General features: G+C 35.1%; 3 protein-coding genes and 1 long non-coding RNA gene across 4 annotated transcripts; 3 read left to right on the top strand and 1 right to left on the bottom strand.

Moving 5' to 3' along the window:
• Positions 1-3,692: 3,692 nt before the first annotated feature.
• On the bottom strand, positions 3,693-4,692 carry LOC139431545 (uncharacterized). Its single transcript, XR_011641627.1, has 3 exons — positions 3,923-4,692; positions 3,772-3,869; positions 3,693-3,718 (listed from the first exon to the last, which is right to left on the bottom strand). It is a non-coding gene; the product is annotated as an uncharacterized lncRNA (long non-coding RNA).
• A 147-nt stretch (positions 4,693-4,839) lies between these two features.
• LOC139431608 (uncharacterized) lies at positions 4,840-7,236 on the top strand. The gene has a single exon (XM_071199608.1). It carries the CDS (start codon positions 4,840-4,842, stop codon positions 7,234-7,236), a length of 2,397 nt encoding a protein of 798 aa, XP_071055709.1.
• Positions 7,237-7,404: 168 nt separating this feature from the next.
• Positions 7,405-8,184, top strand: LOC139431607 (uncharacterized). The gene has a single exon (XM_071199607.1). It carries the CDS (start codon positions 7,405-7,407, stop codon positions 8,182-8,184), a length of 780 nt encoding a protein of 259 aa, XP_071055708.1.
• Positions 8,185-12,734: 4,550 nt separating this feature from the next.
• Positions 12,735-24,078, top strand: LOC111421154 (uncharacterized). Its single transcript, XM_071199606.1, has 3 exons — positions 12,735-12,858; positions 21,404-21,827; positions 21,873-24,078. The coding sequence occupies exons 1-3, from the start codon at positions 12,735-12,737 to the stop codon at positions 24,076-24,078; spliced, it is 2,754 nt and encodes a 917-aa protein (XP_071055707.1).
• Positions 24,079-24,143: the final 65 nt, after the last annotated feature.

Genomic DNA, 24,143 nt, shown 5'->3' with positions numbered 1-24,143 from the left:
TGTAGCTGGAAACAGGTAAGCTAGCGATGCATTTTGAGTAGATAGTAGAAGGAACGGTGTACTCAACGGAAGAGCTGAATAAGAAAAGAGGAAAGGGGTTTGAGATGTGGAGACAGCTGGAGGGCAGGGATAAGTATGTGGGAACGAAAGAGCGAAGGACTGAGATAAGGGAGAGTAAATATAATCCAGAACACGGAGATTGTAATGGAAGGGCTACCAAAGTACTTTATGGCGGACGAGCATATAATTTTGATCAAATAATCATTACATTATTTGACTTACATTATTTGACCGATGTTCAACCTTTACGGTTCTCACATGGTTTGAGTGTACGTTGCAGCTGATTTTATTAATTATTTCGCCCTTTTCAAAATAATTTAAATTCAAACCCTGAAGAAGCTTTAATAAACAAAGCGAAGTATTGGTGAATGAAAAAATAATTGTTCTTTAGTGTCCTCAATCCTATCCTGGATTAGCGTGTCATTTCGAGTTGCTAACGGGATTGAAGAAACAAAGCTCCTGCTTAAGTAGTAATTTAATTCCTCGTTCCTCCAAATCCTATTGAAGGCTTTAAGAAATTTCTATATAATACTGTCTGTTACCTTCAGCCATGCCTGATACTGTAATCCATCGTCCGCTGCCGCCTTTCCTCTCTGCAAGCGCATCAGTACACTTACCAATACCTTCTTCTCTATCATTCCCACATCTTTTGTCCCCACCTTTTCCCTACTTTCCACTTTCTTCCCTTTTTGGTTGCTCTACATACATACATTTTTATATTTCCCCTTTGATTCCTTGTATTAAGCCTTCACGTTTTACCTTTGCTCTTACATCTTCCACTTTCCCAAATTAAGGAAATATATAGAAAAATATTGTTTAACAGTCATAATTCTCATAGTATAGTTTGTAAATGACTCAAAATTAAGTGGGTGCTCGGAATTGAAACCAGTATGACTCATTTTTATGGTACAGTTTTAACTTTACATAACACGAAATAGTCAAAATTTTTAAATATAACTAACATTTGTAAAACGTCCAACGATAAATGATTATAAGTACGAAGGCTTTCACGGCCGGTGTAAATGATTATATTATTACATCATAAAACGAATGAAAAAAATATTGCAAATGCGGGTTTAATGGATCAATTTCAATTCACTTGACATTGTTTTACTCTCGATGAATATTTCATGTTTATGACCCAAACAACAGCAAAAAGAAAACGCCTTCGATTAAAAATCAATTGTTTTTACTTACTGGAAAGATGTTTGTGAAAATTTCATATTTAACCGACTTTGAGTGGAAAGGGAGGCCTGGAAACATTCTAATTGTTGCAACTATAATTTGCGAAATTTATCCTTTGATAATACTAATTAAAAGTAAGTAATTAGAATATGCAGGTGATGTATATCAAAACATCACTTTAATCATTATAGATTACAAAAGGCGCTTTACAAACCTATTATTTAATTTGGAATTTATTAGTTTAAAGATTGTAGTTTATGATACAACATATCAAAACTATAAGATAATATTATTGTAATTTTCTGGAATCAATTATTAAAGAGAGATTAATAAAGAGATTATTGTTTTAAATTTAGCATAATTTTTCTTCTGCATTCATAATTTGCATGAAAAATGGTTGTGTTGATGCAGTCAAATCGGTTGTTATAAGAATGATAAACAATTCATTCTATTGTTCACTATGTTCAATGAAAAAGTTTGAAATTATAATTATAGTTAAACTAAAACTGGAACTAACACTACAACTATCACAGAAACTAACACTGGACCTAGAACTAGAAACTGTCGGATTAAGCCGTGCGATTATTGAAAAAATGTGTAACGTTTCGAATGCCATGTTGCAAACTTCTTCAGAAACAAGTTCGAAGAAGCACTTCGAACACGAAAGTTTCTAGTTGTAGCTCTAGAGTTTGTTCTAGTGATAGTGCTAGTGTTAGTTCTAGTATTAGTTTAATTAACACCGACCGTGGAAGCCTTCGTACTTATATAATTTTAGTTGACTTAAATTATTCTAATTGTACGATATACAGAGTCTTCTACTTAAGCTGATAGCAAATATTAATTATTTATTGCATAAGTTTTATATTTAATATCAGTATTTCCTGTTACAAAAAATTTTAATTATTAAAATATACCAGGTGTCTCACGTAACTGGTTCGTTAGAAGTTTTTCAGGTTCCACTATTCACAGAGATTTGAAATTTTGATAGGATGGGTTGTTCATATGGAACTTTCGGTCTAAAACATTTTCAAGATGGCCTCCACTCACCGGAAGTAGACCATAACTTCGTTATTTTAAATGGAATGCTGTAGTTTTCATTGCACCTTTAAATTATACGTAAAAAAATATGTTGACTTTGACAAAAGTTATTGGTACCTAGCGTTTCCATTGTAACAACCCTGGCGGGGAAGTGACCAGAAGTCGTTATCAAAATTTTAAATGAAAAAAAAAAACTAAAAATTTAAATGAGCCAATATGAATTACTGCCGGCGCTGCTTCCCCATGGAGGCGTTTCTCCCCTTTTAAACGGAGTTAGGATTAATAAAAAAAATATTTAAAAAAAACAAAAGAAAACATGCTGAAGTAAATTACTAACATAACTATATTGAAAAAATTAACAAAAAGAAAACAAAATATAAAACCAACTGTTTAGGCAACCCAAATAACAAACTAAATTTTATGTAACCATGACAATTTTGTCGATTTCAAATGTTATAAATAAAAACAAGCAGCCATTATTGTATTCGTTATTAAAACGACGCTTTTTTATTCGATCCTCTGAAGAATTCAACTTAGAACCCCAATTCAAGTAAGAACTTTCCAATTTTTCTTTCGAACCAACACCTACAATTATTCCCGACATTTGTCGCGCGAACATTTGGTCCTTCGAGCCGGATTGTCGGTATTACCGGATTGTCGGTATTTTCTCTTTTCCCCGGTTATCGGACACATCTTCGCCAGCGTGCGTTGTTGGGCCCTTCGTTGCCGCGCTTTAATTCCCGGTACCTTGGGGTGATCCGGACGCACGACGCTGTTTCCGAGATTCCTTTTCCCTTAATTTATATTTAATTTCGTTTATTTTGAATTTATTTATTCACCATGACAACGACAACTGATAAATTACAAAAGGCCGTTTTAAAAAGGACTAGTTTGCTTAATAGATTAAATGAAACTCTTACCTACGGCCAAAACTTGATCTCGGAAGAAGATAAATGTATCTTTTCTGCACGGGCAGACCGCGTTGATACTGTTTATGATCAATTTCAAGACATTCACAACCAGATCATGGGTTTTATCTCAGATGGTGACTTCCCACAACATGATGAGGTAAGGAAAGAAGTTGATAAAGCTTATTTTACCATCAAATCGATCCTTATAAAAATTAAATCGTCACCTGCACCTATTCCTATTCCGCAATCATGTCCAAAACTAAACAAAATCATAATTCCTGTTTTTGACGGCAATTACAAAAATTGGCCGACCTTTTTCGATTTATTTAATACAATGATTAATGACAATGATTCATTATCAGCCGTAGCCAAATATCAATATCTTCTCACTTCACTGTCCGGAGAAGCGTTAAATTTAATAAAAGGTCTTCCTGTGACCAATGACAACTATATAATTGCCTATAACTCGTTAAAGGGGAGGTACCAGAATAAACGTCTCTTTATATTTTAACGAGATCGTTGCTCTGAAACCAATACAAGAAGAGTCATCGAAATCTTTTAGGTTTTTAATAGATACCTTGAAAGAAAATATAGACGGTTTTCGGATGCTTAATTTTCCCGTTGATCAATGGGACTTTCTTTTGTTTAATATTCTTCTTCAGAAGTTAAACATTTCTACAAAAACCAAGTTTGAATCCGAACATACCACCTTTGAAATTCCAACGTACCTTCAATTAATTAATTTCCTAGAAAACCAAGCAAAGGCTTTCGATTCAGTGTTACTCACATCTGATAAACTTTCCATGAACAAAAACAAACCTTTTCAAAATTATCGTGGCAAAACATCGGTTAACCTCAAAACTGAAGATGTAAAACTATCTTTTAAATGCATATTATGCCCGGAATCACATTCAATATATCGTTGTTCTAAGTTTCTTGCAAAATCAGCTTCAGAAAGATTATCCATAGCAAGAGATCACAATCTCTGTCGCAACTGCTTAAACAAAAATCACAATACAAGTTCTTGTACATCCAATTATCGCTGTCATTCCTGCGATCAACGTCATCACACATTGCTACATTTTGAAACTAAGAAGCAACCAACTATGCATGTAGGGACGACTGCATGTAATAATGGCAACGTATCCATAGAAGGCGCTAATCATCAGGTCATTTTACCTATCGCGTTCGTACAGATTCGTGATCATTTTGGTCGACTTCATTTGGCAAGAGCTTTATTAGACTCTGGGAGCATGTCTAATTTTATTACCACCAAACTATCGCAAAGACTTCGGTTGCCACGTAAAAGTCATTCATTGGAGATTCATGGATTGAACTCTATGACATCAATTTGTAATAAGGGCATCGTTAATTGCAAGATTCAATCTTGTCAATCCCAAAATTTCTCTTGTGATCTGAAAGCCATTGTTACTCCGTCTATTTGTTCTGCTCAACCTTCATTATCACGTATCATTAATTCATACGATCATCTTAAATGTTTGGATTTTCATCCTGAACATAATACCTCAGTCAAAGATGTTGCTCTACTATTGGGAGCAGAATTAGTTCCTCAAATTTTTACTGGTGGTCGTGTCTGCGGTGGTCAGAACCTATTGCTTTACATTCCGTCTTTGGATGGATATTAATGGGAAAATCTCAATTATCGACATCGACTTCATTATCAACTTGCGTTTCTACGACTGATGATTCTATTGATTCAGTAATTCAACGTTTTTGGGAATTGGAATCAATTTCTGAAAATAAAACAATGTCTTTAGAAGAAGAACAATGTGAAGATCACTACAAGAATACTTATCGACGAGACGTATCCGGAAGATTCATCGTATCTTTACCCTTCAAGAAGGATGAATCTGTTCTGGGAAATTCATACAACATCGCCTTAAAAAGATTTACTTTATTGGAAAATCGCCTACTGAAAAATGTGTCGTTACATAAAAAATACGTTGATTTCATGAGAGATTATCTTGAGACTAATCATATGTCCCTCATTCCTTCTCCAGATATTACGTCTATTAAATATTATATTCCTCATCATTGCATAATTCGTGATGATAATCAATTGTCAAAATTTAGAGTAGTCTTTGATGCCTCTGCGTTATCATCTAATGGCAAATCGTTAAATGATGTTCTGTTGATTGGTCCAAAATTGCAACAGAGTATCGTTAATATTTTAATCAATTTCCGATTTTTTAAATACGCATTCACTTGTGATATTCAGCAGATGTACCGGCAGATTTTAATCTCCCCTTCAGATCGAACATTTCAAAACATTTTATGGCGTTTTTCCCCTGAAGAACCGGTACAGTCATATCAATTAAACACGGTTACTTATGGCGTTTCTTCAGCACCGTTCTTAGCTCTCAGAACAATTCTTGAATTGGCTAATGTGTACTCAAATGACTATCCTAAAGCTTCCCATGTACTGAAACACAACGTTTACGTTGATGACATTGTCACTGGAGCTTCCACTATTAATGAGACACTTACGCTACAACAAGAATTAATAAACCTTCTCAACAAAGGCGGGTTTAAATTAAGAAAATGGGCCAGTAATAACCTTGATGTTCTAACTGCGGTTTCCGAATCCGATTTACAACGACCCATCTCCATGGACTATGATGAAACATGTTCCGTTAAGGTCCTCGGTCTTCAGTGGGATCCTTGCTCCGATCAGTTTTCCTTTTCATATACGTCCCGTGAATCACCTTGCAATAAGAGAACCATCTTATCAGACATTGCTAGGATTTTTGATCCGCTCGGATTTCTAACACCATGCACATTTAAAGCCAAGCATTTCATTCAACAATTATGGTCCCTTCATCTCGATTGGGATGAATCGCCCCCGTCAAGCATCCATTCCGAATGGAAAACCTTTAAACATAATCTTAGTTTATTATCCGATATTCATTTACCTCGTTTGATCATTCCTGATCAACCCGAACACATCCAACTTCACCTTTTCTGTGATGCATCGCAAACGGGTTACTGCGCTGTCGCATACCTTAGATGTTCCACATCCAATCTCATAACGACTTCGTTCGTTTGCGCCAAATCACGTGTGGCCCCTTTAAAGACGATTTCAGTCCCTCGACTGGAACTTTGTGGAGCCACCTTGTTGGCCGATTTATTTTCATCAATCACCAACACACTGTCGAATTTACCTGTCGATTTAGTCGTTGCGTGGACCGATTCACAAGTGGTACTTCACTGGCTTCATTCAGCTCCGTGTAGATGGAAAATCTTCGTAGCCAACAGAGTCTCTCATATACAAAACGCATTACCTCCCTCATCTTGGCGTTATGTGCCTTCTCATGATAATCCAGCCGATTGTGGTTCCCGTGGTTTATGTCCAAGTCAATTGTCATCTTTTAATCTTTGGTGGAATGGTCCATCATGGTTGAAAGAAGATTCCGATCAGTGTCCAGTTAACCCCATTTTCAAATATGAAAATAATGAAGCAATTGCTAAAGAGAGCAAACCTATTTTAGTAAATTGTGGGGAAAATCAAACACATTTTCTGGATCACTTACTTACTAAATTTTCTTCCTTATCAAAAATCCAAAGAATTATTTCGTACATAAGACGGTTTATTCTACTTTCTAAGAAAAACCGCAACGTTAATTTATTCTCATCATTTTCACAATTTGAACTGCAAGATTCACTTTATGTTCTCATAAAACATGTTCAAAATCAACATTTTTCGTGTGTCTTCAATGCTCTTATCAAAAACCAGTTGGTAACAAAACCCTTTCGTAAACTCACACCCTTCATCGATCGTGACGGGTTGCTCAGGGTGGGTGGACGATTAAGACATTCGGATATACCATACGAACATAAACATCCTTTATTACTGCCGTGTGATTCAAGACTAAGTGAATTAATAATCGAAACAATTCATCGTGAATATTTACATCCTGGTCAACGCACCCTTCATGGATTATTGGCTCAAGGTATTGGATCCTGTCTCCGCGAAGAGCAATCCATCGCGTGTTATTTAAATGCATCAGATGTTTCCGGATGAATCCACGGCCACAAGTTCCATTGATGGCCGACCTACCAAAGTACAGAATATCAGAAGTGAAGGCATTCTCAGCAGCGATTTCTCGATTTTGCAGGTCCCATACGTACTACCATGAACCGATCACGGGGATCTCGTTCTGTAAAATCGTATCTGTGTATTTTTCTTTGTATGTCTACTAAAGCTGTTCATCTGGAGTTGGTTACAGATCTTACGACTGATGCTTTCATCGCGGCTCTCCGAAGATTCCTCTCTAGAAGAGGGAATTGCATCAATTTGTATAGTGACCAAGGAACTAATTTTATTGGAGCGAACAACAAGTTAAAAGAGATTGCCGAAGCTACTGGTTCGACTTTCGGCATTCAGTGGCATTTCCACCCTCCAGGAGCACCTCACTTTAACGGATTGGTTGAAGCTGGGGTCAAATCTGTGAAGAGTCATTTATTAAGAGTAATTGGAGAACAAATACTTACCTTCGAAGAAGTGTACACGGTGATAACTCAAATCGAAGCAGTGTTAAACTCAAGACCGTTATGCCCTTTGTCAAGCGATCCCAACGACTTGCTGCCCTTGACACCATCACATTTTTTATGTTTGGAACCGTTAAATGTGGAATTACCTAGTCCAGACTTTACCAAGAGTCCAATAAACCGTCTCGACCGTTGGAATTTGCTGCAGCGTATGGTACAAGATTTTTGGGGCCGTTGGCGGACTGAATATCTACATACCTTGCAGCAACGTATGAAATGGAACAAAATCACTCCTATGATTAAAATGGGAGACATGGTGGTCATTAAGGATGAACACCGTCCCCCATTGCAATGGACGATCGGACGCGTAGTGGAAATACATCCAGCGCAAGATGGCGTTGTACGGGTAGTGGTTGTGAAGACCGCTAACGGAAGATTAATGCGCCCCGTCGCAAAGTTATCTGTATTACCCGTCAATTGAATTTTGTATTTTATTTCTTTTCGCTATTTATTTATTTGTTTTCTTTTTTAATTCATCATTGTATTTTGTATTGTCATTATTATTCAAATATTAATTGTTAAAAAATAATATTTTTTGGTGGGTGGAATGTTTAGGCAACCCAAATAACAAACCAAATTTTATGTAACCATGACAATTTTGTCGATTTCAAATGTTATAAATAAAAACAAGCAGCCATTATTGTATTCGTTATTAAAACGACGCTTTTTTATTCGATCCTCTGAAGAATTCAACTTAGAACCCCAATTCAAGTAAGAACTTTCCAATTTTTCTTTCGAATCAACACCTACAATTATTCCCGACATTTGTCGCGCGAACACCAACTAAAACTCTAAAACATCATCTTTACAGAGACAGGGCCATACCGTCTGTAAGCGAATGGATAGACTTACCCAGGGAAACTTAGAAAGATCGTCTGGACGGAAAGTCCTGGAAATCAAAGGCCAAATCGGAATCCTAAGGAGAGAAAAGCGATCACTTTTAAAACCCCACGCGAACTGTTGGTTTTCGAGTTATTTTGGTTTTAAGCGTTTTTTGGCAAATTTCACCACACTCTTTAAAACCCCATATCTCAGCCCACGTTCTTTCAAAAAAGCTCTAAATTGGCACGATTACTTTTCAGATGCTAACAAATAGATTGTCATATGTTGTATCAGAGTAGCTTATAGAGGATGGTTAAAAATTGAATTACTGTTTCTCCATGTTCAATGGCGACAAAGTAGAAAATTTTAATCTAATAATTTAAGAGGAAATCAGCAGACATATATAAATGACTGAATGGAGAACCTACTTCATAGGATTGTTGGAAGGGGTGGAAGACAGAAGACTGGTAGAGGGAGAGCGAGGGATGCAAGGAGGAGAACAGATAATACTGGAAGAAATGGAGGCAGGATTGAGGGGATTGAAGAGGGGAAGGGCGCCAGGAGAGGATGAGATCCAGAATGAAGCATGGTTGGAGGCGACGGAGACAGTGAAGAAGAAACAAAGGAAGGTAATAAACGACGTATGGATGGAGGAAAGGTTTCCGGACAGGTGGAGGATGGGGATAATATGCCCACTGTATAAAAAGGGGGAGTAAAAGGGTGGTGAGCAATTATAATCACCCTGTTGGATACAACTTTCAAAATTTATGTAAAGATACTGCTGGGGCGGTTGGAAGAGGAAATGGAGAGGGGGGAATTGTTGCTGGATTTGCAGGCGGGATTCAGGAAAGGAAGAGGGGCAATTGACAGTATATACATTCTGAAACACCTCGTAGATAGGGAGTTGAACAAGAAGTTGAACAACTGATAGGGAGGGTGAAGAAGATGTACAGGGAGACGATAGTCAAGGTTAAAGTGGGGGAAGAGTTAAGTGAGGTATTCTGGACGGCAAAGGGATTGAAACAGGGGTGCCCGATTAGTCCCACACAATTGCAATATATACGGCGGACTTGGAAAAGAGTCTTGTGAAGGGGCAAATGGGTGGGGTGGTGATAGGAGGAACAAAAGTGCACGCCTTGGCGTATGCGGACGATTTTGTGGTTGTAGCTAGAGAGGCGGAGGAGATGAAGAAGATGATTAAACGTCGCGAAAACAATGATAATGAAATTCTGCAAAGGGGGGAGAAGAAAGAAGGAGGAATGGAGGTGGCAGGGAAGAGAGATAGAGCAAGTGAAACATTACACGTACCTGGGATGTGGATCCGCGGAAAGTAATAAGGTCAATGGTACAATTTGCTACAACTTTTGTTGTAAAAGTTTTTCTGTATCATGCTCCGGATACCGATTTTTCTTAACACTTCTAATTTTCATATTTTTGAAAAATTCTCCACATTGATGCATCTGGGAGCAAAAATATTACAGACCATTGTGTTAAGGCTACAATTTGCTACAATTTGTGTAGTAAAAGTTTTTCTGTATGACGCTCCGGATACCGATTTTTTTTTAACACTCTTCTAATTTTCATATTTTTGAAAAATCCTCCTCATTGATAAAGGCAATAAAAACATCCAAATACTAATTTATTACTAATTTACGATTCCCGCTGTATTCATTCAGCCGCTGGACGTTTATACAGTATCTTGGAAGAATTTTTTAATACAATTTTCTGTGGGATGAGAACCCTATCACGTCCACGTCTTTTACCCTGGGTAACGCTAACAATAAGAAAGGTTTGATTGTTACATGCATCACTACTTGTAGTGATGAGTTTCCATGATTCGCTACTGTTAGGGATACTTTTAATATTAACCATTTTTCTAGAAATTCGCTTTAAAATTGTTCTCATTTCTTACATTTTTAAAAATTTGTCGCAGTTTTTAACAAAGGTGTACCATTTTTTAAAAAATGCGCACGCCATTCTGGATTCGCCATTTTGAATTCTCGAAAACGGACATCAAATTCGTCATCAGCGACCCCAAAAACCCTTAGATACATGATTTCGCAACAAACGTAAAAATAATTCGTAAAATAATCGGAAAGGGTGAAAACGGCGATCGGACAGATATGACGATATACGTGTCGAATATTTTTTTATACACTACTTGTATGCCAAGTTTCAAGAAAATCGGCGAATGGCACTTCCCTGGTGTTACTTGTTAGTCCAATTGTTAATAATAAGGAAGATACAGATTGTTCAAGTTAATACTTTATTTTTGTTTTTCTTTAATAATTTCCACTGTCAATTAGCATTGTAGTTGCAAGTTAATATTAAATAAATTAATTTGTTCTACGTAAGAAAATGAGAACGCCAATTTACGATTTTAATTTGAATGATTTATTTTATTATTTTATTTGTTTATTGCTTTTTACAGTTATGGTTTTTTTATTTTTTATTAATAAACTTATCACTACGATATTATATTTATTATACTTAGGGCCGGTTGTACAATATACCGATAAACTTCCCGGCAGCGTTATGTGGCAGATAAGTTAGTTTGTACTGTATAACAATGTACGGATATTTTTGTCGGTGAGATTATCGGCAGGATCACTTATCCGCCAGATATTTATGGTTACCAAGATTTTTATATAAAATCTTTGTATGGTTACTGCTGTGGCAATAAAAACAAAAGGGGGGTTTACCTAAATTACAAAAGACAGAACACAAATACGTTGGATAGGTACGGGCTCCAGCTCACTCAATGGAGACGGGGGGTTACGATGTTAATAAAAGGGCGCCACGAACTTATACCGATACCCACCAACTTAATTTCCCTCGAACAGCTAGCTAAGTTCGAAACCAAGTCGAAAGGTTTAAACAAAACACATAAAAAGACAAACTCCTGCAGTTGAGATTTGAAACTATATTGAATAATAAGATAAATGATTAGAAAAGAAATATTGGGTTTCATAAAATATATTGGTTTATGACCAATAAAGAGGATTATTAAATTAAATTGGAATATGATAAACTATTTATAAAAAAACGCAAAAGAAAAACGTGACCGCTCTAAAGATTCTCCAAAAATAGAATCAAAACTATAACCTGAAAAGAAAGAAAATACACTATAATTGAGTCAGCTGAGTCAATAATGTATGGACACTCCTTTGGTGTCAAAAGAAAAATTGAAATCAAAAAAAATCGAGCGAACAGGTGAACAAAACAAATTAACAATAAAATTATTATTATTTTTCTTTTAAATTAAAATCTTTCTTTTTTTTTTAAATTACTAAATCAACAAAAGAATGACTAAACAAAAGTTTTTCGGAAATTAGCCTATCTTTAAATTATATCAGTTGTTGTCGTTGTTGTTGCTGTATGGATGGGTACTTGTCTAGTTAATAGTTAATAGCAAGAGTGATGAATGGTGTACAGCTGATCGCCACGTGAATCGGCGAGAGGGCGAACTATTTATAGTTGAAGATCCAATAAACTGCGCCGAAGCAAACCCACGTTCTTTTAGGTGGCGTCCAAAATGGCGTCTCAAATACGCATCAGAATTATAACAGGATCTCCAAAATTTTTTATCATGTTCGTTTGACCATGAAGAAATTGATTTCTCTTTACTAGAATTTAGAACAGTTGATAAATTATACAGTGATGCTAAAATCTGTTATAGTTTAGGAATGAATCTATGGCAAAAATTTATCATAACTAAGAATCTTTGTAGCTCCTTTAAAGAAACAGGTTTAGGGAAGTTAGTAATAATATTAGCTGTCGATGAAGAAGGACGAATACCCTTTGAAGAAATGTGATGTCCAAGAAAATTTAAAGATTTAACACCAAATATGCATTTAGAAGGTTGAATGTTGATGTTGTAATCATTTAATCGCTTGAATAATTGAGTTAAATGTGAAATATGTTCGGTTTCATTCTTGCTTGCAATGAGAATATCGTTCAAATAAACATAAAGGAAATTGAAACATGACAGGACTTCATTGATGAAACGTTGGATGGAACGTTTGGGATGCATTCCGAAGATTGAAGTCATGGATGTGAGGTAATGGATAACGATCAGGTACTGTGGCAAGATTTAACTGACTATAGTCGCCATAGAGACGCCAATCATTCGAATCTTTCTTGGGCACCATGTGCAATGGAGACGAGACTTGCGAAGAAGATGGTCGACAGATACCAAGCGATACCATGTATTCAAATTCTTTTTTAGCGATAGGAAATTTAATGGGATCTAAACGTCTTGGACGACAAAATGGTAAGTGAGTGTTTGTAATGATTCGATGTTTTGTGGTGTGTTTAATTGGAGATAAAAAGTTAGGCGATGAAGTTAATTTTTGGAAATATTCAATGAGAGAAGTGAATTTAGTTTCGATAGAGAAAAGTTTTGGTATTGGTATGAAAGTATTTGAAATGCTACCTGTTGAGGATAATTTTTTGGTATTATCAATTAAACGACGGTTTTTGATGACGACGATAATATCGAATTTGTTTACAAAATCAGTACCAATAATTGGTTTGTTAACATCTGCAATTGTGAAGATGTGAGGAAAATTTCTTCTCAATTGTAAAGTTAACGTTAATAATTTTTTTCCATATGTAATTATGGGCGTACCATTTGCTGCAGTTAACGTAGAAGAATTTATAAGGAAGCACAGAGATGTCTACACCTGTATCAATAAGAAAGTTGAAACGGGATTGATTGTCGTAAACATACAGGCGAGAACTGATTTCGTTAATAACAGGGTGAGTTTGTCCTTTATATATCTTGTTTGAATTGAATAGTCATTTAATAAATTAAAAATTTATTAAATGACTATTCTCTATCGAAACTTTCCTTAGTTTTTTTGGAACTTGGGAAGATGTTGAGGTACTGGGTTTTTTAAAAGAATTATAAAGAATACATTCTTTCTCGCTGAATGATAGTAACAAATGTACTTTTTGTGAACGAAACTTTTATCTTCTACAATTATTACAAAAATTTGGAGGTATGTTAAGTTCGTTGAAACGATTAGTTAAAGAATTGATACTAGTTTTGAACATTTATGATTATTAATTGCTTGTAATAATTGAAAGTTTGTTGCTGTATTGGAAGAGGATTCATAATCTAGTTTATTGATCTCTACTGGTGGGTAACGTACAGTAGAAAGAGATAGAGAGTCCCAGACTTTATCGGCAATGTTAAGCAAGTCATTTAAATCATCTTTTCCGGAAGATAACAGCTCTATTGAAATGGTTTGAGGTAGTCTTCTTCGCCAAAGTTTTAACAACAGGTTTGGGCTCTCAACTTGTGATCCATCGACTGTCGATAACATATTTCTGTAAAACTCAGATGGTTTCTGATCACCCATCTGAGAACCGGAAAGGAGATCATCTAGGCGCTTTTCTTCACTCAAGAAAGCCTGTTAATGAGAGTGGTTTTCAAAAACAAATATGAGTCGAGATCTGGTGGATCCAGGAAGAATATTATAGAAGAGTGGGATACTCACTAACTGGGATCGAAAACAGAAGAGCGGAAAGAGGTGAAATGTGGAGAGAACTGAGAGATAAGGACAGGGATATACAGAGGCAGGAAAGAAGGTCACAGATACGAGAAGGGAGATACAATGAAAGGTATGGGGAGATAGTGACAGAGGAACTGCCAAAATATTTGTTGATGGAAGGGGATGATAAATTGAAGAGATTGGTTGTCCAGATTCCGCTGCGGTAATAAGGAGAGGGGGAATAGGTATTGGGCGGACGATGTGGAGAGGTGGCGTAGGCTGTGTGGAGAGGATTGGGAGACGCTAGAACACATGCTGAGAGGGTGTAGTGAGCTAAGAGAAGAGGCAATGGACAGGAAGTAGATTTTGGGAGAGGAGGGCAAGGGCAAAAGATGGATGAGGGAGGTGATGGGGGCGAGGAGGGTAGAAGATCTGGAGGTGTATATATATATGTATAGTGTGTCCCCGGATAGGTGAAACGACTCTTATAAAAGGTAAATTTTTTTCGGTATTAATTGTGATTTTTTGGGATTTAGCCCTGCTTGATTAAACAGTAATTTTGAAAAACCAGAGAGTCGTTTCACCTATCCGGGGACACACTATATATATAAAGTAGAATGTATAGTAGAAGGGAAAATTGTAAATATTAAAGACAATAAAATGCTTATTAGATTGCAGTTTAAGTGAGGACATAAAAACCTTGATGTATCATTCTAAAAATTTTTAAATGGGTACTGTCCAACGTATATAAACAAATTTATGTCTAAAAGAAACGTGGCGATATAAATTGTTGATTTGAATAAATCATACGGGAATTGTCATGCTAAAAATCCATTAACCCTTGTGTTACTAACCAATTTTTTCTATGTAGCACTTGAAAGTTGAAAACATACTGAAAGCACACCTGGGGTGCGGTTAGTAACACAAGGGTTAAACTAAATCAATTTTTATGATTACATTTATAATGCTGTTTTTACCCGTAAGTTAAGAAGCTTTTGCATTCAGTTCTGTTTGTTATTCCAGTCGGGTTGTGTACAAAATGAAGACAACACCCGGTTTTTACCTTTTAGAACAACATTTTCGGAAACATCAATATTGGCCCGTATCGAATGGATTTCGAGGACTCGCACCAACAATTCTAATTATTTTTAATGCAACGTGGGCAATTACCTATTTATAACAGAAATTATTAGTAAGTATTTTTCTTTTAATGCCACGAAATAGGATTAAACATATTCATTATAGATTATAAAACGAATTTTGCAAAATCTTTATTTCACATGGAATTCATGATTATGAGTGCGATAGCTGTAACTGGTAACATTCTACTATTTCGAAATCGATATCGTTTACTTGAAACGATTGATATTTTGAGCGATTTTAAGAAATTCAATATCCCGGATAGAACTAAATTTGTCGATAACATATTAAAGAATTCACTAAAATCAACAAATTATGTGAGATTTCTTTATCCGTTTCTTTTTGGCTTCTTTATTATATTTGACGATGACTGTTCGATTTCAAAAAGTTTTAAACATTGTTTAGCATTTCATTATTATGTCCCCTTTAATTTGAAACATTGGAATATAACATTAATGATGTTATTTGAAACATATGTTGTCGGCGTTATACTAAATATCATGCTTTCTGGAGAAAGTTTGTATTGGTATTCCATAGAATTATTGATTTTGCATCTAAAAAACCTAAACGAAGTTATTGGTAATACAAATTTGACTAAAAATAAGAAGAGAAATGTCGAAAAATTGCGATTAATTATCTTGTATCAACAACAAGTATTCAGGTGGGTTAACACCTCAACATGATTGTTATATTTTTCTTGATTAATCGTTTTAGAATGTTTCAATGCCTCAATAACTTCTTTGTAAACTTTCTCGTCCCAACGAAAATAGTTATGGTACTTTTATTAATTATATCGACAACTCTGTTTGTTTCGGTTTGTATTTTAAATAGTGTAATATGTATATCAATTAATTAATCTAATTATATTTTTAGAAAAAGAACTTGATAGCTTTATCTTTTTCAATGTTGTGTTTCTTGCTGGTATTATTACTTCATTCAGCTGGACAAAGGGTTACTACTTGGGTATGTATAATAATATAAATCTTAATAGTGAGATAATTTTGTTAATTCTTTGTTATTATAACTATTTAGGCTGGAAATGTGGCAATATCAATTTATAATTTGAACTGGTACGAACGGGCGTTTCAACAAGAAAAGATATCTTAATATTGTTTTGTTTGAGTCAAAAAGCACTCCTTATTGAAGTCCCTTTCTTCGGGCAAGCATCCCATGCAGCAGCAGCTACAGTAAGTAATTTATGTGGCTAAATATTTTTAAATTATAAAATTAAATCTTTTTTTAAAGGACTGCCAAATGATTTGTTTTTTGTAATTGGGTATTAAAAATTCCAAAGTAATACACACTTGAAAAGTACTTATTATAACTGTTACTACATTTAAATAAGGTGCCTAGTGTAGAAAAAGTAGTAATGAAATATACATAATAATAAATAATTTTAATTTTAAAACTGGATTTAATTTAACCCATGAATCACGCCTAAACTCCCAAAAATTACCCAAGAACAATTTAGATATGACTATGATGTGTGTTCAATTGAAACTTAAAGATTCTAGTTTATGATGTGACTTAAAAACTATGTTACGCGCTGAAAACCTTCGAAAATGATTCAAAAAGAGTGAGAAAACAATATGTATAGATAGTAAAAGGGCGCCACCAAGCTCTACCTTTTTCACATCTAAAATGGTAACTTTAATACGTTGAACTTGGAAACGTAAACAAATATTTAAACAGGTAATGTAATAACTAACAAATGAAATGGGGAGAACTATGTGAAGAACTACTGCAATAATACAAAAAATTGGTGATAATTCAATATAATAAACCAGTTTAGAAAAAATAACATAATACATTCAAAGTTATAATAAATTTAAGTGACTTCTTTTGAGACACAATATCTCGTAGAGAGAGAGAAATTAAATCAAACGTTGATTAATATTTAATTTACAATCACATGAAGGTTATGAACATGTTTAAAAAATGTCTTACCTCTATTCTCGCAAAAAAAGAAAATGATGTTAATAAAATTGATATTGAGAATGAATGATAATTAACACTGAACGTAAGACATAGATAGCTTAGATAGATCTTTGACTTCAATCAGGGGCTCTATTGGTCCACAAAGTCAACCAAAATCTTGCGAGTCAAGATCACAAATAAAATGAAATAACCTCAAAAATTACTAGATTTAGTTTAGCAAGTACAGAGACTTGCGTGTTTGCATGTTACAGGTGCGCTGCGGAGTACCCCCACTGCAGCCATGGAAAACATGCTGAACCTAACGCCACTTCATTTGTTCATCGAAGAGGTGGCATTGGTGACCATGATTCGACTGCGAGCAGCAGGAATTCTAATGGGTGAGAGAAATAGTAAAAATACCAATCTCTGGAATGAAATGGTGGACTACTCATCAATTCTGAATTGTGTAGCGGACTCCACACCCCTACAACACAGTTTTACGAAGAAATATCTCACCCACCCAAGTTCCACAGAAATAGAGGTAAAAAACAGCCTTAAAATCTACACTGATGGTTCACAGTGACGGGAAGGAGCTGGAGCCGGAGTCTTCTCGTAAGATCTCCGATTCCACGTATCTGAACCTCTAGGTAAAAGTACCACCGTCATACAGGCGGAGTTAATCGCCATACAACTTGCCGCTGACGTAATTGTCAGATCCAACTTGGTAGGTAAGACTTTTACAATTTATACTGACAGTAGACAAGCTATTTTGGCCCTGAGTAGAATAACAATAACCTCAGGACTTGTTATGGGTTGTCATCTGACATTGGAGAAGGCCGCAGTGCATAACTGTGTTATACTTCAATGGATAAAAGGACACTCGACTTGTTCAGGTAACAAGCACGCTGATAGACTTGCCAAAAGGGCTGCCAAGCGAGCGCCATGTTCGCCTGAACCGATAATCGCTCTGTCCTTATCAACTCAGATTGAGATAATTAAAGATTTTACCGACAAAAAGTGTATGAACTGGTAGGATAGAGTTAAGGGCTGCCATCTGTCTAAGGAAGTATTACATTGTTATGGATCAAACAATTGTGGAGAGTGATTCTCTTGTTTTCTAGTTTAAATATTTTCTTGGATTTTGGTGTATTAGTGCACTTCATAAGTTTGTCTCACATTTCAAATTTTCTATTTTATTCCCCCTCTTAGCGCCACCTAGTGGTTGTTTTTTGGTATATTTGGTGTCTTGCGGGGAAGACGGTTGGTCAGCCTTGTTCTTTCCAGTTTTTTGTGGTATTAAAAACTTGCGTGACTTATTGCGTCTTAACGTTTAACGTAGAATTTTTAATATTGTAAGTAATACTTAATATTAATAATATCATAATTAACCTTTTAAAAAGTTTTTAGTATTATTTGATCTCTAATTTGTCACTTTTCGTGAATTTGGAGAGGTTTAGTTGTTAAAAAAGATGTCTAGCGTTCAATTTTTGCGACCTCATGTTTAATTTTGGTTCAGTTCCATGTGCAAACCACTTTTGTAAGTAGTTAGATTCATTTTGTACGAATCTTTATAACTTTTGTTGTCTCAATATTGTAGTTACCCTGAAGAAGGAAAAATAAAATTTGAGCCTTTTTCAATTATCTAGCCTTGTTGTGTTGGTCGTGTATCCCAATAAATTACTTTAGTTTATTACTTTATCCTTCAGCAGAGGCAGCCTTGTCTTTCGTAAGACTTGGTAGAAACGCTCTGCGAACTGTAACGAGACTCGTCACGGGTCACTGTAAGGTAAACAAGCATCTTTGTAACCTTAAGCTTGCTGTTAGTCCTCTCTGCCGCCTCTGTAAAGGGAGCGAGGAGACGGTCCGACACATCTTGTGTGAATGCCCCACTCTACAAGAACTCAGAATGAGAGATTTCGGAGAGGAATGGCCGACCACAGATGGCATCAGGAACATACCTTTGAGCTGTATCCTAGCCTTCGGAAATTCCTTAGGCTGGTTGATGTAGCCGGAGAGAGTGCAGGTGGATACCTTCCGCTTTCCTACATACATACCAGATTTAGTTACGATTATCTCTCTCTAATATTTAATTTGAATATTTAACACAAATTCATTAACATTAGTTATCTCAATAATTGAAATGATTTAGGAAAAATTTACCAATGTATATGTGCCCTAAAAATGGAAGAATTTTTTTTAACCGATGTAAAAATGCCAAAAAAAATACGTTAAAAATAAAAAGAAAGTGCGGAAAAGTGGAAAAATGACCGAAAAATGAATTTGAAATTTCGACGTGACGTCACATTTTGCTTACTTACGACGTATTTAACACAATTGTACAGATAACACAGGTCCGAGAAAATTATTTTTCCACATCCACGCACACAACACGAATAAAGTAAATAAAATTTAAATCATTTTCTCAAATTTAATGAAAGAATTAACAACTCCTAACCAAAGCCTACTAGAATATAATAAGTATTTCTAGTAGGCTTTGCTCTTAACGTTTTTTTTCAACAAGACCATACCAATATTTGACCCACACCCATTTAACGTATTTCAACCGAAATATGCGTTGTAAAAAACCTGTTAATTCTTTTATAAATTTTGTGAAAATTATTTGATTTTGAATTTTATCAGATTAATGTTATATGATTGGCAGTAAAAAGAAGTAAACGATTGATTATACCGTTGGTGATGCCGAGATATGTGGTTAGCATGACCGATGACGTCACAAAACGTGATGTCACAGCGAAACTTTAAAGTGATTTTTCGGTAAGTTTGACACTTTTCCGACATTTTTTTTTTATTTTGTAACGTATTATTCACGCAATTTCACATCGGTTAAAAAAAATCGTCGATTTTTAAGGATCTTGACGGATCTTTAATTATGCCAAAAAGATTATATTAATAGTTGACATTTATATAAAAAAAAATTATCAAAATAGAATAACTTAAAAGAAAAACTTATCTCACGATGAAATATAGTCCGTTGTGGAAAACCAATTAAAAGGTTAAGTTAGGGTAGCGACATCAGCTGACTGTACCAGATTGTTCTTCGAACTACGATACAAGGCGACCTTTCATACAGGACACTCAAGGTCAACCAGAAAATCCAACGAAGGGACTAATTAAGAAATAATCTCCAAAGACAAAAAGTCCTTACGAAATCTCAATTAAAAGATGAACTTGTAACACGCCCCCTCTACCTGAAAGAAGTTTACCCAGAAAACTTAAAAACTGAAAACTAAAACGTATCCAACCCAACAGTTGAAAAAAAAAACAACTCAAATTCAGACACCAACTACTTGATCCACCTCAGCCCTTAGCCATCAAGTCTTCGGCAAATCGGCCGGAAGGAAAAAAAATAAAAATAAAAGAAAATAATAAACAATAGATAATAGTCATCAACACAGGTACCATGAACGTGCAAGCGATGATCACCTCAACCTCTGAGATCCGTAATGACAGCTATTACCATCATAAAACAGAACAACAATGGCTAAACGCCCACGGTAATTTTTTTTCGTGGTACTAGCTCAGAAAAATAACATGAAGCAATGAAGTTAGACTAAGGGATATTGTTTAAAGTTCATAGATTTTGTATTTTGAATTCATTTATTTTGTTTCTTACGTTTGCCGAAAATATTAAAACAAGTTTTATTTTTTGTATTATTCGTACGAACCACGTAGAAAATCAGTCAGTCTCGTTGTTGTAGTTATTAAGTTGATTTAATTATTGTTTAGTGCAGCGTGGAACCAAACCATTTAATTTCATAATATAATATATTGATAGTAAGTTATCTTTAATTCATTCTCAAACGAACTCGTAATTTCTAAACCTCAAAACATTTGGTCCTTCGAGCCGGATCGCTCGCGTGCGGTAAAACGTTTCGGACATTTTAACAAAACGTTTCTCAATTTTCGTGAAATAATATTAAACAATTATCGGGTTCGTAAATCAACTCATTCTTTAATCTCCGATTCTCAAATTTATCTCAAATAATCGTTAAAATTCGTTTAAATCAGATAGAAAATGTCTGAAGTTAGAATTACTCTAGATCGACAGATCGAACTTTACGGTCTAATTTCGCGTGCAATGACAAATTTGAAAAAACTAGGCGATGCAAATGTGACGATCGGTCGAATCGTCACATTTGCATCGTCATTTGCATTTGAGTCGTTTAAATTTATTAAATTCAAATTGGGCTAAATTCCAGCAAATTCATTAAACTGTAACTGGTAATCGCGATGAATTTCAAGATCACGTTTATTTTAAAGACGATATATATGCTGAGTGCGAAGAACAATACGTAAATATTCAAGGAGACATGTTCGATCTTATAGATAAGTTATCCGCTCCCTCTGACAACTTAGCAAATAATTCTTTAAATAATACAACACGTGCAATAAATTCTCATTCTCCTAAATTACCAAGAATAGATTTACCAACATTCTCTGGAGACTATCTACAATGGAAACATTTTCATGACTTATTCGATTCTATGGTTAAATCTAATTCAGAACTCTCTTTGGTCGAAAAATTACATTATTTAAAAATGAGTGTAACGGAAGAACCCGCCCAACTTTTAAAAAACATCGCGATTTGTGAAGATAATTTTGCTCGAGCATGGGATATTCTTATAGATCGTTACGAAAATAAACGAATTCTGATTGATTCTCATTTGTCAGTTCTTTTGTCGACTTGATCAATTAAACATGAATCGTCCAGCGAGCTTAAGCGTTTGATAAGTGAGATTAAAGAGAATCTTGGTGCACTTGAAGCATTAGATTGTCCTACAAATCAGTGGGATAATATACTCGTTTTTTTGATTGTACGAAGACTTGATCCTGAAACCCTCAAAGATTGGGAAAAATCTATTGGGAGTAAGAAATCCCCAGCAACGTTTAAAGAGTTAGAAAGCTTTCTTTTTGGAAGAATTCATAGTCTTGAGGCGATTGAACAGCTCACTTCTACAAAACGAAACATTCCAATTAAGCCTATTGGTAACGTTAAATCTCACAACGTTTCAACGCCAACTCACAATCAGTCATGTTCGTTATGCCACTCTAATCACTACATCTCATCTTGTCAACAATTTATGAACAAATCTCCGCTAAGACGACGAGAATTTGTGATATCCAAAAACCTATGTTTTAATTGTCTTGGACCTCATCTTATGAAGAATTGTCGCTCATCCAAGCGTTGTCGTATTTGTCAACGACAACATCATACTTCATTACATGGTTCTAACGCTCAATCTCAAACAGTAACTTCTCAAACTACTTCATCTGACAATTCTAATAATTCCATACCTCATATAACAGTTATTCAAAACTCCTCTCATATGGCAGTCTCACATCTAACAACTAAATCTACAATATTACTCGCGACCGCTCTTGTAAACATTGCAGCTTTCAATGGAAAACCATGTTTAATTCGAGCTTTAATAGACCAAGGCTCTGAAGTTTCTTTTATTTCCGAATCTTTATGCCAACTTCTACAGTTACCTCGACGTTCAAAATCTGTTCCTATTCATGGTGTTGGAGGACAAGCAACAAATATTTCACATGGAAATGTTGATTGTTATCTTAGCTCTCGAACTAAACCTTACATGCAATATCGACTTAATGCACTTGTATTACCTCAAATCACGGCTTACGTACCTCCACAAGTTATATGCAATGATCTTCAAAATGAATTAAAAGATATTACACTTGTTGATCCACATTTTATGTCATCTACAACAATTGACGTCATCCTAGGTGTTGACATTTATTCCCAAATTATGAAAAGCGGAATTCGTCGATTAAACAACGGTTCAATACTCCTTCAAAATACCACTCTTGGTTGGATACTATCGGGATCAATCCATTCAGAAAATGTAAAAGACAAAATTTATTCATTCCAATGTTCTCCTGAAAACAATCTTTATGAATTAATGCACCTCTTTTGGAACCAAGAAGAATCTCAAATCGTTAAAAAACCTTTACTGACTAAAGAAGAGCAGGATTGTGAAGATTATTTTAAACTTACTCATACCAGGGATTCTAAAGGAAGATTTATAGTTCGATTGCCATTTAGAAATACTTCAATTAATATTGGTGATTCTTATGCAATGGCAGAAAAGGCGTTGCTTCGTATGGAATCTCGTTTTCTAAAAAATCCAAATTTTCAAAGTCAATATTCCAGATTCATGGAAGAGTATCTTTCTCTTGGTCACATGATTGAATGTTCAAAAGAAATCTCTTCAGTAGGCCAACAATTCTTTCTTCCTCATCATGGAGTGATAAAAGAAAGCAGTACATCCACTAAGTTAAGGGTTGTTTTTAACGGCTCTCAGAAATCTACCTCAGGAATGTCTCTTAATGATTACCTTTTGCCTGGACCCAAACTTCAGAATGATCTTGTCGATGTTTTAATGCGATGGAGACAACATCCTGTTGCTTTTGCTGCTGATATTGAGAAAATGTATCGCCAGATAAAGGTTCACTCTGATCATTTGCCATTTCAACAGATATTATGGCGAACTAACCCATCTGATCCAATAAAAATATATCAATTGAGCACTGTTACATATGGCTTAACTTGCGCTCCATACCTTGCTATACGTTGTTTACATCAGTTGGCTGAAGAACACTCTAAAACTTTACCATTTGCGTCCGATATTATTTTGAATGATATATATGTAGACGACATCTTATCGGGTGCTAATGATACAATACATGCTAGAGAAAAAATTCACCAATTAAACGGGATTCTTATGGCGGGTGGTTTTCTTGCCAAGAAATGGTCATCTAATTCACAAGAAATAATTAGCTCGCTAACTGAAGAATATATTGCAACTTCTGATTCACGATCATTTGAAAATAATTTGATGTATCGAACCTTAGGTTTAATATGGAAAAGTAATGACGATAGTTTCATTTTCAGTTGAAAAACATTTTCAGTTGAATGTAATACGTTCACAAAGAGAAGCATATTATCAGTTGTTGCACAAAT

This window comes from Onthophagus taurus, chromosome 10 (genome assembly GCF_036711975.1).
Source record: "Onthophagus taurus isolate NC chromosome 10, IU_Otau_3.0, whole genome shotgun sequence".
Lineage (NCBI taxonomy): Eukaryota > Metazoa > Arthropoda > Insecta > Coleoptera > Scarabaeidae > Onthophagus > Onthophagus taurus.
The sequence above is the reverse complement of the archived record's forward strand: the minus strand, read 5'-3'. Positions and strand labels throughout refer to the sequence as shown.

Coding starts and splice junctions, on each gene's coding strand:
- LOC139431608 (XM_071199608.1), top strand. CDS start 4,840: ATGGGAAAATCTCAATTATCGACATCGACTTCATTATCAACTTGCGTT.
- LOC139431607 (XM_071199607.1), top strand. CDS start 7,405: ATGTCTACTAAAGCTGTTCATCTGGAGTTGGTTACAGATCTTACGACT.
- LOC111421154 (XM_071199606.1), top strand. CDS start 12,735: ATGTGCAATGGAGACGAGACTTGCGAAGAAGATGGTCGACAGATACCA. Junction 12,859..21,403: donor ACGTCTTGGACGACAAAATG/GTAAGTGAGTGT, acceptor ATGAATTTCAAG/ATCACGTTTATTTTAAAGAC. Junction 21,828..21,872: donor ATTCTGATTGATTCTCATTT/GTCAGTTCTTTT, acceptor TGAATCGTCCAG/CGAGCTTAAGCGTTTGATAA.